At 40.8% G+C, this 17986-nt stretch overlaps 1 protein-coding gene, 1 non-coding gene and 1 pseudogene across 8 annotated transcripts in view; 2 read left to right on the top strand and 1 right to left on the bottom strand.

The window, feature by feature from the left end:
- The window catches only part of LOC115224725 (5'-3' exoribonuclease 1), an 88798-nt gene that overhangs the window by 15644 nt on the left and 55168 nt on the right, over positions 1 to 17986 (bottom strand). For 5 of the 7 annotated variants that reach the window (XM_036513754.1, XM_036513756.1, XM_036513751.1 and 2 more), the window contains exons 32-35: positions 15153 to 15344; positions 12708 to 13181; positions 10436 to 10652; positions 3273 to 3296 (exon numbers count right to left, since the gene is read on the bottom strand). In XM_036513754.1, coding sequence (XP_036369647.1) covers positions 3273 to 3296; positions 10436 to 10652; positions 12708 to 13181; positions 15153 to 15344 — 907 coding nt within the window. The remainder of the gene's footprint in view (positions 1 to 3272; positions 3297 to 10435; positions 10653 to 12707; positions 13182 to 15152; positions 15345 to 17986) is intronic. The other 2 variants (XM_036513753.1, XM_029795595.2) reach the window with 2 other exon arrangements.
- On the top strand, positions 17331 to 17449 carry LOC115224936 (annotated as a pseudogene).
- On the top strand, positions 17464 to 17546 carry Trnal-uaa. Its single transcript has one exon. It is a non-coding gene; the product is annotated as a tRNA-Leu (tRNA).

Genomic DNA, 17986 nt, shown 5'->3' with positions numbered 1-17986 from the left:
TTCTACTGTAGCCTCGGGCCGACCAAAGCCTTGTGAGTGGATTTGGTAGCCGGAAACTGAAAGAAGCCCATCGTATATATGTACATATATATATATATATATATATATATATATATGCATGTGTGTCTGTGTTTGTCCCCCTAGCATTGCTTGACAACCGATGCTGGTGTGTTTATGTCCCCGTAACTTAGCGGTTCGGCAAAAGAGACCGATAGAATAAGTACTGGGCTTACAAAAGAATAAGTCCCGGGGTCGAGTTGCTCGACTAAAGGCGGTGCTCCAGCATGGCCGCAGTCAACTGACTGAAACAAGTAAAAGAGTAAAGAGTTAAAGTGATCTAAAAACTAAAGACCTTCCATAAAAAATTTCATGATTTATGTTCCAAAGACCAGATTGAATAACGACAAAGTTATTTTACAGAAATTAATAGAAGAAATAAATTCTGTGTTTCAACTGAAATTTGGTAGCAAAAAGAGAGTTGACGAGTGCTTTGTCGATATGCAGTGGCCAACTCATGGCTTCTCTAGGAAAAGCTCATTCATGCAAAAACAAACAGTCATGGCAACTATACCAGCCACAAGACAACAGTAAGAGGAACAACAACAAAAACACCAGGCAACAACAACAACAATACACTTTACATGGATAAATAAAATTTCAAAAGAAAACTCCTTGGTTCGTTCCATGTTCATTATTCGATAGCTGCAGAGGTTTGGAAGGGAAAGGGGTTATTATATAAAGGGTGGGATTTAACAACTGGATGCTCTTCCTGTCACCAAGTCTTATCGGGTTTTCAAATAAGGGATTTTTTTTTCAGTATTTTATTCCAGGAGTTTTTGAAAGCAGAAAGCAAATTGGTCATAATGCCAACGAGGAATGTCAACATCATCACCGCTTTGGACAACCAGCGACAAGCAATGGAACGTCAATGGTCATAGACACCTTTGCATGCACACACACACACACACACACACAATCATTGTTGTATGGGTTGGACAAAATTTAACGAGGCAGGTTTTCTACAGCTGGATGCCCTTCTTGTCCCCAATCCCTACCTGTTTGCATTTAAGGTAAAATTTCTCCATGGCAGGCATTGTTTCATGCCAGCTTCGTCTGACCCCTGTGCCGGTGGCACGTAAAAAGCACCAATCCGATCGTGGCCGTTTGCCAGCCTCGTCTGGCACCTGCCCAGGTGGCACGTAAAAAGCACCCAGTGGTTGGCATTAGGAAGGGCATCCAGCCGTAGAAACACTGCCAGATCAAACTGGAGCCTGGTGCAGCCTTCTGGCTTCCCAGACCCCAGTTGAACCGTCCAACCCATGCTAGCATGGAAAGCGGACGTTAAACAATGATGATGATATATACACACATACATACATATACACACACATGTATATATATATATATATATATATATATATATATATACACACATGTATATATATATATATATATATATATACACATACACACATGCATATATATACACACACATGCATATATATACACACACATGCATATATATATATATATACACATACATATATATACACACACACACACATGCATACATATACACACACATGCATATATATATATGCACAAGCACACACATACCTTATTCAAACAGAACTTAATTTCTCTTACAAGCCTCCCATAGATATACACTCCTTTAAACATGTATGTAGAATCATATAACACACTAGTTCTTTCTGTACGCATGCAGAATCTTACACACACACACACACACGCACGAAGGGCTTCCTCACAGTTTCTAAGCTATCAAATTCACTCACAAAGCCTTGATTGAGTTGAAGCCGTAATAGAAGACATTTGGCCAAAGTGCCATGCAGAGGGACTGAACCTGAAATGAAATGGTTGCAAAGCAAGCCTCTTAACCACACAACCTGTACTCACAGGATATTCTACACTCAAAACCCATGAAACACCCAGATAAGTTTACGCAACAAGATACCCAGGTTTCGATTTCATCGTAAATCTGTGCGTGACTGTGGGGTAAAGATGTTCACTTCATCATCATATGGTTCCAGGTTCAATCCCACTGCATGGCAAGTGTCTTCTGATATAGCCCTGGGCCAACCAAAGCCTTGTAAGTGGATCTGGGAGACAGAAACTAAAAGAAGCATACCATGTGTGTGTGTGTGTGTATATATATATATATATATATACTGTGTGTGTGTATATACTGTGTGTGTGTGTGTGTATATATATATATACTGTGTGTGTGTATATACATATACTGTGTGTGTGTGTGTATATATATATATACTGTGTGTGTGTGTATATATATATACTCTGTGTGTATATATATATACTCTATGTGTGTGTGTATATACTGTGTGTGTGTGTTCCACTCTCTGTCTTGACATGCGATACTTGGAAATGAAAGTCGCCCATCCTACAAGGAGTGTCCATCACCAGTCACCCATGGAAAAACCTATCTGGCCAGGAGGAAATATTTCCTTGCTTGGAAAAAATAGGCGAAGGTTGGTGACAGGAAGAGCCTCTGGCTGTTGAAGAATCAGGCTCAACAAATTCTGTCTGATCCATGCAGATATGGAAAAGTGGAAGTAAAACAATGATGATGAATGAGTCTGGGACTGAATAAGACACCCAACAAAATTGAAAACGTGATCCTTTGACCCATTTATACCAACTTGACGCGTTAGACGGTTCGACCAGGGTCTGGGAAGCCAGTAGGCTGCACCAGGCTCGAGTCTGATCTGGCAGTGTTTCTACAGCTGGATGCCCTTCCTAATGCCAACCACTCCGAGAGTGTAGTGGGTGCTTTTTACATGCCACCGGCAACAGCCATGATCAGTTGGTGCTTTTTACATGCCACCAGCACAATAATAACAAAAATAATAATAATAATAATTGTTTCTACTAGAGGCACAAGGCCTGCAATTTTTAGAGGGGGGAGCTGCTTGATTACATCGACCTCCGATGCTCAACAGGCGCATATTTTACTGACCCTGGAAGGAAAATAGGCAAAGGTGATCTTGACAGAATTTGAACTTGGAACATAAAAAGCTGGAAGAGATGTTGCTAAGCGTTTTGTCTGACATGCGACCAATTCCACCAATTTAAATAAAATAAACCATATTTTGAGAAGACAATTTATGTTTTCAGATACACAAACACACCTACATACATAACAACAACAACAATGAAACATGCTATAAATGATGAAAAGCATGAGCCAAAAAAAGGATTTCTATAGATTTTTTTTTTCTTTTTTTGTAACTTACTCTTCTTGGAAAACCTCCGATAAGCTAGCATGGTGGGAAAGAAAAATCAGATATAGACAGCTGATATGGAGACAGGGTATGTGTGTGTGTGTGTGTGTGTGTGTGATTAAAGACTGCTTACATACTGTAACACATACATATGGACCACTCTACACACAGTACCATGACTAGGGACATGCTGTTTTAACCTGTATACATAAGCAAATGTATGCTGGTGCCACGTTAAGAAGCACCATTGATGGTGCAACATAAAAAGCTCCGGTGATGGTACCACGTAAAAAGTGCTAGTGATGGTACCATGTAAAAAGCTCGGTGATGGTACCACGTAAAAAGTGCTAGTGATGGTACCATGTAAAAAGCTCCGGTGATGGTACCACGTAAAAAGTGCTAGTGATGGTACCATGTAAAAAGCTCTGGTGATGGTACCACGTAAAAAGTGCTAGTGATGGTACCATGTAAAAAGCTCCGGTGATGGTACCACGTAAAAAGTGCTAGTGATGGTACCATGTAAAAAGCTCCGGTGATGGTACCACGTAAAAAGTGCTAGTGATGGTACCATGTAAAAAGCTCCGGTGATGGTACCACGTAAAAAGTGCTAGTGATGGTACCATGTAAAAAGCTCCGGTGATGGTACCACGTAAAAAGTGCTAGTGATGGTGCCACATAAAAAGCTCCGGTGATGGAGCCATGTAAAAAGCATCAGTGATGGCACCGCATAAAAAGCACCGGTGATGGTGCCATGTAAAAAGCGGTGGTGATGCTATCACGTAAAAAGCTCCCAGTAGACTCTGTAAAGTGGTTGGCATTAGGAAAGGCATCCAGCCATAGAAACCATTCCAAAACAGATATTGGAACCTGTTGTCAGTCTTGTCAAACAATTCAACCCAAGCCAGCAAGGAAAATGGATGCTAAATGGTGATGATGAGATTGCACCAGAATTCATTCAAGCCCACAATACATGTGTGTGTGTGTGTTTGTTTTTATATATATATATATATATATATACATACATACATACATATACAAGGTGCGATGGGTAAGTTGTCACCGTTTTATACTTTTAATTTCACGCATGTGCATTGTTTGTTTTTGATTTTGTCAACTACACAGTATAGTAGGGTCAGTTGGGCATTGTCTCTGAGAAAAACAGCACCATGATACAAATCGCTCTGCCAGAAATTTGGAAATGATATGCTGTACTGCTTGGCATTCGTGTTGGAATCTCCAATACGAACATTTCAGAATGTTGGGTGACAGTCTGAGGACATCAACCGAGAGTGATAAAAATCAAACATCCAGTCAACATCATGGTGTTTGGAGTGATCACTAGTGATGGTGACGTTATGCCTCCACTCATCTTCCCACATGGCCTCAGGCTCAACACGGAGGCCTACATCAAGTACCTGGAGGAGGTGGTGCTACTCTGGGTAAAGAGAGTGGCTGCTGGAAGACCTTAATGTCTGGCAACAGGACTCTGCACCATGCCACACAAGCAGGAGAACCCAGGAATAGCTTTCAGACAATTTCTGCGACCACATCACCCCTAACATCTGGCCACCCGACTCCCCAGACTGCAACCCCCTTGATTATTATGTGTGGGGTGCAATTGAGCGAGAGACCAACAAAACTCCTTGTAACAGCAAAGATGAACTGAAGGCAAGGATTATGGCAGCATTCGCCAACTTAAATAAGGAGACTGTCCTGAAGAATTGCAGAAGATTCCGAAGTTGTCTGGAGGCCGTGGTTGAAGCCAACGGCGATTTTATTGAATAAATTTACTTTTTATTATTTCAAGATATTTTTATGTAATTTTGGTAAATATATCTGTTAAAATGAGATGTCAGTGTTATTTTCATTTTTGCGTAAATTAGATGACAATTTATTCATCGCACCCTTGTGCATGTGTGTGTGTGTGTATATATATATATATATATATATATGTATGTATGTATGTATAAGGTGCGTTGGCAGAATCATTAGCACTCTGGGTGAAATGCTTAGCGGTATTTTGTCTGGCTTTACGTTCGGAGTTCAAATTCCGCTGAGGTCAACTTTGCCTTTCATCCTTTTGGGGTCGATAAATTAAATGCCAGTTACATACTGGGGTTGATCTAATCGATTGGCCCCCTTCCCCAAAATTTTGGGCCTTGTGCCTAGAGTAGAAAAGAATATATATATATATATGCTTTATTTAAAAGCAGCAGAAAATTCAACAAAACCTGTTACTCTGAGTTTCACGTTCCTGTTCGTCAGAATGTGAAACTCAGAGTAACAGGTTTTGTTGAATTTCTGCTGCTTTTAAATAAAGCATATTACTCTACCCCTGGTATTTGAGTACTCTTTTTTCCACCTTCTTTCACATTTATGTGTTTACTCCAGTATATATATATAAAAACAAAAACTTGTTTATCGCAATTTCTCTTAAATTTGCTCTGGAAGCAGACTGCAACATAATAATCTATGTGGAGTTCTAAACTTAATAGTAGCAGTCATACATTCAACTGTACACACAAATTATACTCCCCTTCTCTCTCTATCTCTCTCTCTGTATATTATATAAGTACACACGGCCTGACTGGCTCTTGTGCTGGTGACATGCAATAAGCACCGTTCGTGCATGGATCATTGCCAGTACTGCCTGACTGGCTCCCCGTGCCGGTAACACATAAAAAGACCCATCTACACATGGTTGATGCCAGTGCCACCTAACTGGCTCCCCGTGCCGGTGACATGTAAAAACCACTCATACACTCTCTGTAAAGTGGTTGGCATATTAGGAAGGGCATCCAGCTGTAGAAACCTTGCCAGATCAGATTGGAGCCTGGTGCAGCCTCCTGGCTTGTCAGTCCCCAGTCAAACTGTCCAACTCATGCCAGCATGGAAAGCGGACAGTAAACGACGATGATGATGATGACATACATACGCTCTCTTCATCTCTTCTGCTGCTCATCTAAGAGCAGATAACTCCATGCTCCTGTTAACTGCTGGGTTCGGGATAACAATGGCAGATGGTACTAAATCAATACAAGTCGGAAGGAACAAAGGGAGTAGAACTGGCTGTGCATAAAACCAGACCCACCGGAATAAACGATCGTCTTGAAGAGGGTTCAGTAGACCGAGACACTGGCACTCTTCCTTGATAAGTCCAGTGGCGATAGGGAAAGACACGATGGGGTAGGGCAGAGGATGCTAAAAGAAGTCTTCACCTTTGACCTAGCACACTTGCAGCCATGAGGTGATGGTCATTTTCTGTCTTGCTGAAACACCATTTGTCAATAAAACAAAGGAGTCCACACACACCACACACAGCCCCACCATCTTCGCCACAATATACATGGGTTGGATAGGTTATTTGGAGCTACTGCTCTCTCTCTCACACACACACACACACATATGTAGAAGGTTGAAAAGGAAGACGTGATATATATATATATATGGAAAAAAAGTCAAGGTAGAAAATGCTGAAATAATTTTTATAAAAAACATTTCAGTACCGGTTTCAGTCATTGAGACTTTTTCAACTCTAAGTATGGAAAACAATTAAATTTTAGGAAAATTAAAAGAAAAATTCTTGCATAGTATTCAAATACAAGGGGCATTTTCCTTGTTTCTGCCTATCTCCGTCTCTCTTGTTTACTCGTTTACCAAAACTTTTCATTTAATTTTCTCAAAATTTAATTGTTTTCCATACTTAGAGTTGAAAAAGTATCAATGACCAAAACCGGTACTAAAATGTTTTTCATGATAAAATTATTTTAACATTTTCTACCTTGACTTTTTTTCCCATATATATATATATATATATATATATTATATAATATTTATATACACATACATACACACATAACAAGTTTCTTTCAATTTTTGTCCAGCAAATTCCCTCACAAAGCATTGGTTGGCCCAAGGGCTTTAAGTAGAATATATTTTACTCAAGGTGCTGCACAGTAAGATTGAACCTGCATCCACATGGTCGAGAAGCAAACTTCTTAACTATCCAACAACCACCAATGGTCAAGATTGATCACAGCTTCTGGTGATGATCATTTAAGCAATGTTTGGACAAGATTACAGCAGTTAGGGGACAAGGCATGTCAGGGCACACCCACTTCTTGCCACCCAACAAAAAAAGAATAACAAAAATAAACCCATAAAGCAGTTCTGAAACCCCTTTTTTGCCCATGGACTCTTTTGATTTCTGTTTTACTCTACTGGCCCCTCATAGCCCTTCCAAGTATATAAAAAGAAATCCTACAGTATTTCTATAATTAAATATTGCGTTGTCCGGAAAGTTTGTGCCGATTTTTAAAGGAAAGAAAAAGGTCAATAAATACTCGCCATTACATTTTTAATCAACCAAATATGAACCATTTTGTTGCACAATGCGTCTCCATCTTTCCTTTAACTTGAAAATACCCTCTTCCCAGAATTGAGGTGGTTTCATGGCAAAGAATTCATCAAGGTATCTTTTTACATTATCCAAGTAATTGAAATTTTTACCATTAAGACTATTCTGCAGAGACCTGAATAAGTGGAAATCCGAAGGAGCAATATCTGGTGAATATGGAGGGTGGGATAACACGTCCCAACCGAGCTGCAGCAATTTTTGTCTGGTTCCCAAAGCATCAAGTGCCGAAAATGAACTTTCTTATCTTCCATTTTAAAGGGTTACAGAATTCACAGAGGTTATAGGAACATAAACCTGCTTCCACGAAAAGATAGCTTAAACTGTGCTCTAAATGGAGGCGTAGTCAATATCCTATTTTATGGACTCAACCATGTTCTAAAATAAGTCGAAAGGTAAGCTACTATAAATCGGCACAAACTTTCCGGACAACCGAATATTATTAGGAATTGTATTAAAAAATTTTAATACTTTTGCAAATTGTAAAAATGTAAGCAATTTATTGCAGATAAATTTAAACAAAGAAAAATCTTATATGGACCCCTTAATGGTCATGTGGGCCCTGGGTGAGAACCACTGCTATATAGAAACCAACAAAAACATAAAATACCATTTTGCACAATCCTATTTAACATGTTTTGGGTACATTATTTACATTTGACAGATATTTGTCCTCATCTTGTTTGTTGTTAACACAACATTTCAGCTGATATACCCTCCAGCCTCCTTCAAGTGTCTTGGGGAAATTTCGAACCTGGGTTCTCATTCCTAAGGTATTTTTCAATGTTATTATTATTATTATTATTATTATTATTATTCAGGTCACTGCCTGGAATCGAACTCGGAATCTTGGGATTATATGCCCGTGAGAATATGGCGTAGTGGTTAAGAGCACGGGCTACTAACTCCAAAATTCCAAGTTCGAGTCCAGGCAGTGACCTGAATAATAATAATAATAATAATAATAATATCGAAAAATACCTTAGGAATGAGAACGCAGGTTTGAAATTTCCCCCAAGACACCTGATGAAGGCTGGAGGGTATATCAGCTGAAACATTGTGTTAACAACAAACAAGATGAGGACAAAATATCCGTCCAATGTAAATAATGTACATAATTCGTCATCTCTTAAATATAGAACGGTATGTTTTGGGTACATTCGGACATGGAAGGACAATATGCTGCACAAGTTGTCTCGAGAGAAGTAATTTTCCTTTTAGGACAACATTGCCACATGTGGTGTGTTTACACCCTTATTGTCTTGAAGGAGAATTGTCTTGTGCTTTGTCTTTCCATGTTTGAACGCATTCGAACATATTAACCCTCTCAGAGGTGGGACCCTGTGGATCACTTTGCCCTCCATCTGGGCTCTTGAGCAAACAAAATAAATAGTTGCATATACAGCTCATGAGTAAGGATTGTGAGCAAAGCGACGGACAGAATCGGCTGCATCTGCTCCATCCATGTGAGTTGTTCATCACCGCTTTACCAGGAATCCAGCAGGGATGAGGTTTTGAGGTTTAATGTGTCCCTGCCATAGCAGTAACACTGCATGGCAGAGCGAAATATGGAGATTTTACGCAATAACTAGCAGTGTTGCTCGGGTTTGTAAGGGAAATAACTATATTAGCATTTTTAGAGAGTTACTTCCCTTATATAAGCCGAGCAAAAATCATAAAAATGCGGAAAAATGATGGTAAATTTTTTTTTAAATCGTAGACTCATCGTAGACGCGCGCTAATACCCAGAAGGGCTCGATATGAATCACGACTATAAGATACCTGCTTTTAGTCAAACTGCACCACAAAATGTGGGAGTAGTTAGGAATCTAAATCGGAGGAGACAGAGTCTCACACACACAACTTCAATTCTATTTATAAAGATGTTTAGTACACGTCTAATTAAAAACTGTAATTGTTTCAGATTTTGCCACAAGGCCAACAGTTTTGAGAGGAGGGGAAGGTAGAGGATTGCACGACCCGGTAATTGACACGTAATTTATTTTATAGACAACCAAGAGGACGAAAGGCAAAGTTGGGTTTGGCAGCAGCGTATGAACTCAAAACGGAAAGCGCCAGAAGAAACAGCATTGACCATTTTGTCCAACATGTTAAGGATTTTCCCAACTTACCGTCTTAATGAGGTTAATAATAATAATAATAATAATGATAATAATAATGAGGATAATAATAATGATAATAATAATGAGGATAATAATAACGATGATAATAATAATAATAATGAGGATAATAATAATAATAATAATGAGGATAATAATAATAATGATGATGATAATAATAATGATAATAATAATGAGGATAATAATAATAATGATAATGAGGATAATCCTTTCTACTGGAACCACAAGGCCTCAAATTTGGGGGAAGGAATTAAGTTGATTATATTGATCCCCAGAGCATAACTGGTGCTAAGGCAAAGTCGACCTCGGCGGAATTTGAACTTGGAACGTAGCGACGGACAAAATACTGGCTAAGCATTTCACCCGGCATGCTAACATGTCTGCCAGCTTGCCACCTTAAATAATAATAGGGGTTTCTAATTTTAGGTGCAAGACCAGCAATTTTTAAACAGCGGGGGCTTAGTCAATTACATCAATCCCAGGACACGACTGGTACTTTAGTTTATTGATTCCTCCAAAAGCGAAGTTCACCTGAGTGGGATTTGAACTCTTGAACGTAAAGAACGAAAGCAAAACACCTGAACATATCAAAGAACACAAATGCAAAACTTGTTGCTTACCTTCAAACAGTTCTTCAACTGTGACTTGGTGGGTAAAACTCGAGGCCCCACTGCTGCTCAAGTTGCCTACAGCATGGGATGAAGGGGCCACAGCAATCTGTACTTTAGGGGAGGCGATTGATTGGGTTTTCATGTCCCCTGTTTGGCTGTCAAATTTGTAGGGAGCTGACTCTGTGTTCCCTATGTTCAGCATCTGTTTTAAAGCAGCTGTCCCATCCTGAAAGAACAAGCATTTAAGGTCAATGGTGCATGTGGGGTACCCTAGATGTGACATTTAGGGGTTAATAGTAATAGTGGGGTACCTTAGTACATGTAACAAACGTTTAGGGATTAATGGTACTTATGGGGTACTCTAAATGTGACAGACATTTAGGGGTTAATAGTAATAGTGGGGTACCTTAGTACATGTAACAAACGTTTAGGGATTAATGGTACTTATGGGGTACCCTAGATGTGACAGACATTTAGGGGTTAATAGTAATAGTGGGGTACCTTAGTACATGTAACAAACGTTTAGGAATTAATGGTACTTATGGGGTACTCTAAATGTGACAGACATTTAGGGGTTAATAGTAATAGTGGGGTACCTTAGTACATGTAACAAACGTTTAGGGATTAATGGTACTTATGGGGTACCCTAGATGTGACAGACATTTAGGGGTTAATAGTAATAGTGGGGTACCTTAGTAGATGTAACAAACGTTTAGGGATTAATGGTACATGTGGGGTACCCTAGATGTGAGACATTTAGGGGTTAATAGTGGGGTACCTTAGTAGATGTAACAAACGTTTAGGGATTAATGGTACATGTAGGGTACCCTAGATGTGAGACATTTAGGGGTTAATAGTGGGGTACCTTAGATGTAACAAACGTTTAGGGATTAATGGTACATGTGGGGTACCCCAGATGTGACAGACATTTAGGGGTTAATAGTAATAGTGGGGTACCTTAGTACATGTAACAAACGTTTAGGGATTAATGGTACTTATGGGGTACTCTAAATGTGACAGACATTTAGGGGTTAATAGTAATAGTGGGGTACCTTAGTACATGTAACAAACGTTTAGGGATTAATGGTACTTATGGGGTACTCTAAATGTGACAGACATTTAGGGGTTAATAGTAATAGTGGGGTACCTTAGTACATGTAACAAACGTTTAGGGATTAATGGTACATGTGGGGTACCCTAGATGTGAGACATTTAGGGGTTAATAGTGGGGTACCTTAGTAGATGTAACAAACGTTTAGGGATTAATGGTACATGTGGGGTACTCTAAATGTGACGGACACCTTTGTAAATATAACACAAGATGGAGGTTTGATGATGTGCGTTTGTGAGAGAGAGAATGTGGGGGGGGGTAAGGTAAAGGACAAGAGAGATAAATAATGGCTGAGGTAGGGAGGCAAGCAAAGAGATGGAGGAGGAGGAGGAATGTGAAGAGACATGCAAGGGGTCACAAAGATGTTGGCTTAGAGTAAAAGCCAGGGCTGTGGAGTCGGACACAATTAAGGGGGTAGTCAGAATCTGTAAAACTATACTGACTCTGATTCCGACTCACAATGTCTTTATATTCTTTGATATAAACCAGTTGTAATATATAGGCCTCCTCAAAATACAAGCGTATACTTTATGAGATATGTAGACCACAATCATCATCATTTAACTTCCGTTTTCCATGCTGGCATGGGTTGGACAGTTTGACCGGGGATCTGGGAAGCCAGAAGGCTGCACCAGGCTCCGGTTTTATCTGGCAGAGTTTCTACAGCTGGATACCCTTCATAACGCCAACCACTCCGAGAGAGTAGTGGGTGCGTTTTAAGTTCCACTGGCACGGGGGCCAGGCGAGGCTGGCAACGGCCATGATCGAATGGTGCTTTTTACATGCTACCAGCACGGAAGCCAGTTGAGGAGGCACTGGCATCGGCCACGTTCAGATGGTGCTTTTTACGTGCCACCGGCACAGAAGCCAGTCTAGGCGGCACTGGCATCGGCCACGTTCGGATGGTGCTTTTTACGTGCCACCAGCATAGGGATCACAACTGCATGATTACATAAAGAGGAGTCGGAGTCAAAGTTTTTTGTTTCGACTCCACAGCTCTGGAAACTTTAGATTTTGTACTTGAGACTCAAATTCGAGACCCATAAAATATTTTCGTACAAATCACCCTTTCATTCAGAAAATATATTTAATCATTTATTGAAAGTCTCCCCCCCCCCCACAAGTTCTGGTACCAAACACACACAGATGTTTGTTGAGTTTGTAACTTACCTCAGCATTGCCAGCCGGCATCGAAGAAGGGGTTCCCATTTTATTTCCCTTAGCTTTTCCTTTCCCTGAAGTTGCAGACACGGGACCTGAATCGGGACCTGCAGAGTTCGTTGGAAGAAACCCTTTGGGTTCGCTTTCCACTGCCTGTTGAAATAGAGTGCTGACGGTCAGACGGTTCTTGTGGCCACCACCACTGCGACCACCACTACGGCTGCCACCTGCTAACCGTCCGTTACCATTTTCATCTCTGCCACCACCAAATTCAGCTTTGGCGTTTGCTGCGGTCATGGAATCAGAGAGTTTGTCCAGGGCCTGGGCCGCATGGCTGAGAGAACAACTATTGCTGGATGCGCTGGACGATCGGTTGGCCTTCCTTGCCTGAGGTGGCATGCAGGATGGAGGGTCACTGACCTTCAGCTGTTTCAGTTCTTTCCAGATGTCAGCGAATTCATTGACTCCAGAAGACTTGTCTCTCTGCAAAAGGAAAGAAGACGAAAGAAAATGGAGAAATTTGACAAAACAAAGTATGTTCATTAAAAGAAACAAAAAAAAAAAAGATAGCTAGCTTAGACTTGAGAGATTTAAGGGTTTGTCTTGACCCCTTTGGGCTTATAATACCCCAGCTTCCTCCGGTTTCCAGGATATATAAGTTCAGAGATTACAACACTGCCCTTCTTAAATGGGGCATGAGTCCATTACTGGGTCAATTTCTCAGTTATTGTTGGAACCCATCGACAGCTGAGTGGACTGGAGCAGCATGAAATGAAGGGTTTTGTTCAAGAACCCACAACCTGATCTGAGAATCGAAACCACAATCTTATGATCACGAGTCCAACATCCTAACTACTAAGTCATGCACCTCAAGGATTGACAGACAAGTGACCAAGATTACAACCCTGCGTTGGAATCTTTTTAAGGCAGCGAGCTGGCAGAAATGTTAGCAGTATTCGTCTGTCTTTATCTTCTGAGTTCAAATTCCACTGAGGTCAACTTTGCCTTTCATCCTTTTGGGGTCGATAAATTAAGTACCAGTTGAGTACTGCGGTCAATCTAATCGACTGCCCCCCCTCCCCAAAATTTCGGGCCTTGTGCCTAGAGTAGAAAGGATTATAACCCTGCCCTGCTACATGTGATGCTGATCTGTTGAGGGGTTAATTTCCCAGTTGAGCAAACTGGGGTAACATGAAACAAAGGGTTTTATACAAGAATACAAGACACCCCTTGGTCAGATAATCTTACAAGCTTAAGGGGGCTCTCACTTAAGCCTGGTTGTGTGTCCTACGACTCATAAGACTGGGGTTTAGCCTGATTACAAGGGTCTCCTCTGAACAGGGTGCTGGTTGGTCACATGATTAACTTCCTTATAACTGCTGGGACTCATTTGTGTATATATATATACACACACACACACACTATATATATATATATATATATATACATGCTATATACATACGTACACTATATATATATATTATATATACATACATGCTATATACATACACGCTATATACATACGTACACTATATATATATATTATATATACACACACTATATATATATATATAATTATATATACACACACCCTATATTTATTTATATATATATATATATATATATACACACACACACACACTATATATATGACCATTGCCAACATTGATAGCACTACAGACATGGCTATCATCATCATCATCACAATCAACAAAGCAATAACATCATAAGCTACATCATCATCATCATCGCCATCACAACACTCACCTTAATATTATCACCACCACCACCATCTACAACAGCAACTAGCAACACCACCAGATCCACCACCACCACCATCATCATCAGTGTGCCTTCATCTACTTGTCCATGCTTGCATGGCCCAAGAAACACTACATTGAGCCAGAATTTCCTAACCAGATGCTCTTCACCTGTTCCTAGGTGAGGCAATGACAATTCCTCAACCCTCCCCACACCCCTGCCTGCTCTGTCGAACAACCAAAGGGCCCACAACAGAATCACAGCAGACATGTTTTTTGTGTGAAGAACTGCAGACAAGTGGCACCGTTTTGGAAGAACAACGGAGCCGCTGTTTGTCAACAAATCATTGCGCAACGTGTTTGTTCAAGACGCGTCGAGGAGAGCCAGACATTCTTTCGCAGAAGACTGCAAACAAACGACATCATTTGCAATCAGTACAACTCACACATCGCAACAAAGGGAAACACACACACTCAAAGGAGAGGAAATGCATACAAAACATGCACATAGAAAGACGAAGGGCAACTCTCAAAAACTCATGTGATTTTTTCAGTTTCTGTCAACCAATATCATTCACAAAGCGTTGTTGGTGAACCCACAGCGAACCCCTGCACGATACGATGTGTAAATTTGAATTTACAGAAACAAAAGCAAGAGAGAGAGAGAGAGAGAGACAACAAACGGACAACTGACCTTAGCTGAAGCTTTGTCGTCAGTCAGTTTAGGGTTGGCTTGTTTTCGACTAAACATCTTGGGTGTGACAAACTGAGGACTGGCGCCGTCATAGAATGAGTTTGGATGAAATGTGTCACCTTGCTGATGGGGGTGGTGCTGATCAGCTGGTGTTGTTGTTGTTGTTGGTGTTGTGGTTGTTTGTGGAGTATGCTGAGGGAAAGAAACCATACAAGAACAGGTTACCAAAACCCCGAGGAAATGATATCTGCTCTGCATTTATGTTGTTACCATCAAACGATCCTCAGAAACCCCTCGGCTAATGTGGTGCCCTCAGTCAGCAGCCCTCGACCAGCAAGCAATAAAATCAGCTTTTATCAGCCTTTTCATGTCCCATGCTCCACCATCCACTTGGATTTCTTTTTTCACTTTTCTTTAATGTGTCCCACCATGAACAAAGCATTTATAACTTGGCATTATAACCAACATTTATGTACAGCACATACACCATGGTCTGCATGCATTCCTATCTGTATAGACCTAGCCCTCTATACACCTATCTATCTACCTATCTATATCTACAGCCCTTATTTCTTTACTGCCCACAAGGGGCTAAACAAAGAGAGGACAAACAAGGACAGACAAACGGATTAAGTCGATTACATCGGCCCCAGTGCGTAACTGGTACTTAATTTATCGACCCCGAAAGGATGAAAGGCAAAGTCGACCTCGGCGGAATTTGAACTCAGAACGTAACAGCAGATGAAATACCGTTAAGAATTTTGTCCGGTGTGCTAACGATTCTGCCAGCTCGCCGCCATCTATATCTACAGCCCTGTCTGTCTATCGATAGACCTATCTATCTGTAGACTAATCTATCTATAGACCTATCTATATCTATAGCCCCGTTTATTTATCTACCTGCCTTCTTATCTATCTATCTATCTATCTACCTGTAGACCTATCAATCTATGGTGTTGTCAGATAAATTCTTTCAGTTCTTTCTAATGTTATTCGAATTAACACAAAAAGTATTTTTCTCGTAGTGTTTTTTTTTTATGCTTTTAATTTTAGTGGTTCTATTCTTCCATTACAAATTTTGTTCAGCATTTTTGAAAATTTGAATAAATTTTACTTCTTTCCAGGTGTATGATCATGGAAGGCCAAGTAGGAAAAAAAGCAAAAACAAAAAAAAACCAGGAAGCATTTTCAACACCTGCTTCTCTTTGCTTTCAGCCAAAGTTCCAGAGTTGCTAAAGCCATGTACAGAGAAAGTGATTTTACTGAAAGAACTGCACAGAAATGGTTTTCACACTTCATCATCATCTTTTAACACCCATCTTCCATGCATGCATGGGTAAGATGGTTGACAAGAGCCGGCCAGGTACAAAATCTACCCAAGGACTGGCTCCTGTGTAGGTGGCACGTAAAAAACACCATTTGAGCGTGGCCGTTGCCAGTACCGCCTGACTGGCTCTTGTGCCGGTGGTACATAAAAGCACCCACTACACTCTCGGAGTGGTTGGCGTTAGGAAGGGCATTCAGCTGTAGAAACTCTACCAGATTAGATTGGAGCCTGGTGCAGCCATCTGGTTTGCCAGTCCTCTGTCAAATCGTCCAACCCATGCCAGCATGGAAAGCAGACGTTAAACGATGATGATGATTATGTACTTATATACATATATGTGTGTGTGTCTATATGCATATCTATCAGAAATTTTCTTCCCCCTTCCAATAGCTGACGCTCATCAAATGAATAATGTAAGTTCATTTAAAACATGGCATTTATCTTGGTAGTTTTAACCGATATCCAGATGAGAGAGACATGTTTTTGAAATTGCCATATCAGCTGTGCCCCCCAATACGCAGACAGGGGGTTGCCAAGAATTCCACCTGGTGTGCTCGATGCAGTGCCGAGGGGTATACAAGGTGTAGGGAAAACAAAGACAGGCTGACGACAGTGAATAGAATCTTTACCTGTGACAGGTGTGCAGGAACAGTGAGCCCTTAGAACACCAATAAAGCAAGTTCCTTGCAATATTTAATAGGCTGTGTAGAAGTAGTTGGTAATGGATTCTGTTACCTAGGGGACCTAACGAGAAGTGGGGAGTGGGGCAAGTGTACTGAAAGTGTTGTGGCCAGAATTAGAATAGGATGAAGAGAATTCAGGAAATTGTTGCCTCTGTCGATGAAGTTTTCTTTTACGGCCATATCACGCTGAAAGCACCGGTTCTCGTCCGATCACCGAAGTTAAGCAACATCGAGCCTAGTTTGTACTTAGATGGGTGACCGCTTAGGAAACCTAAGTGCTGTAAGCATTCCCCTTGTGTTCAGCACGATGGCCGAGTGGTTAAGGCGTTGGACTTAAGTTCCAATGGACATCTGTCCGCGTGGGTTCGAACCCTACTCGTGCTAATAAATTTTTACCATCCAACCCGTGCTAGCGCGGAAAACGGACGTTAAACGATGATGATGATGATGATGATCTCTGCTAATGAGCTTTTCTCTCTAAGCGAATGGTAGATTGTACGATGCTTTGGGTATGAACTGTGATGCTGCATGGTAGTGAGACATGGGTTCTGAATGCAGAGGATGTGTGATGGTCGGGGAAGAATGAGGTGAGCGTGATCCACTGGATGTGTGATGTCAATGTGCACAAAAGGCAAAGCATAGACAAGCTGAGAGGAAAATCCGAGTATGAAAGGAATCGATGATGGTGGTGGTGGTGGTGTGCAGGAAGGAATGGCGAGGTTGGAATGGCTGTGTGATGCATATGAATGATGACAGATGGGTGGAGAAGTGCTGTAGGGAAGGACAGAATGAAAGACGACGATCAAGATGTGGGGGTGAGTGAT

The sequence above is a fragment of the Octopus sinensis genome, linkage group LG26, assembly GCF_006345805.1.
Source record: "Octopus sinensis linkage group LG26, ASM634580v1, whole genome shotgun sequence".
NCBI classification, from domain to species: Eukaryota; Metazoa; Mollusca; class Cephalopoda; order Octopoda; family Octopodidae; genus Octopus; species Octopus sinensis.
This window is presented reverse-complemented; position numbering and strand designations above follow the sequence as displayed.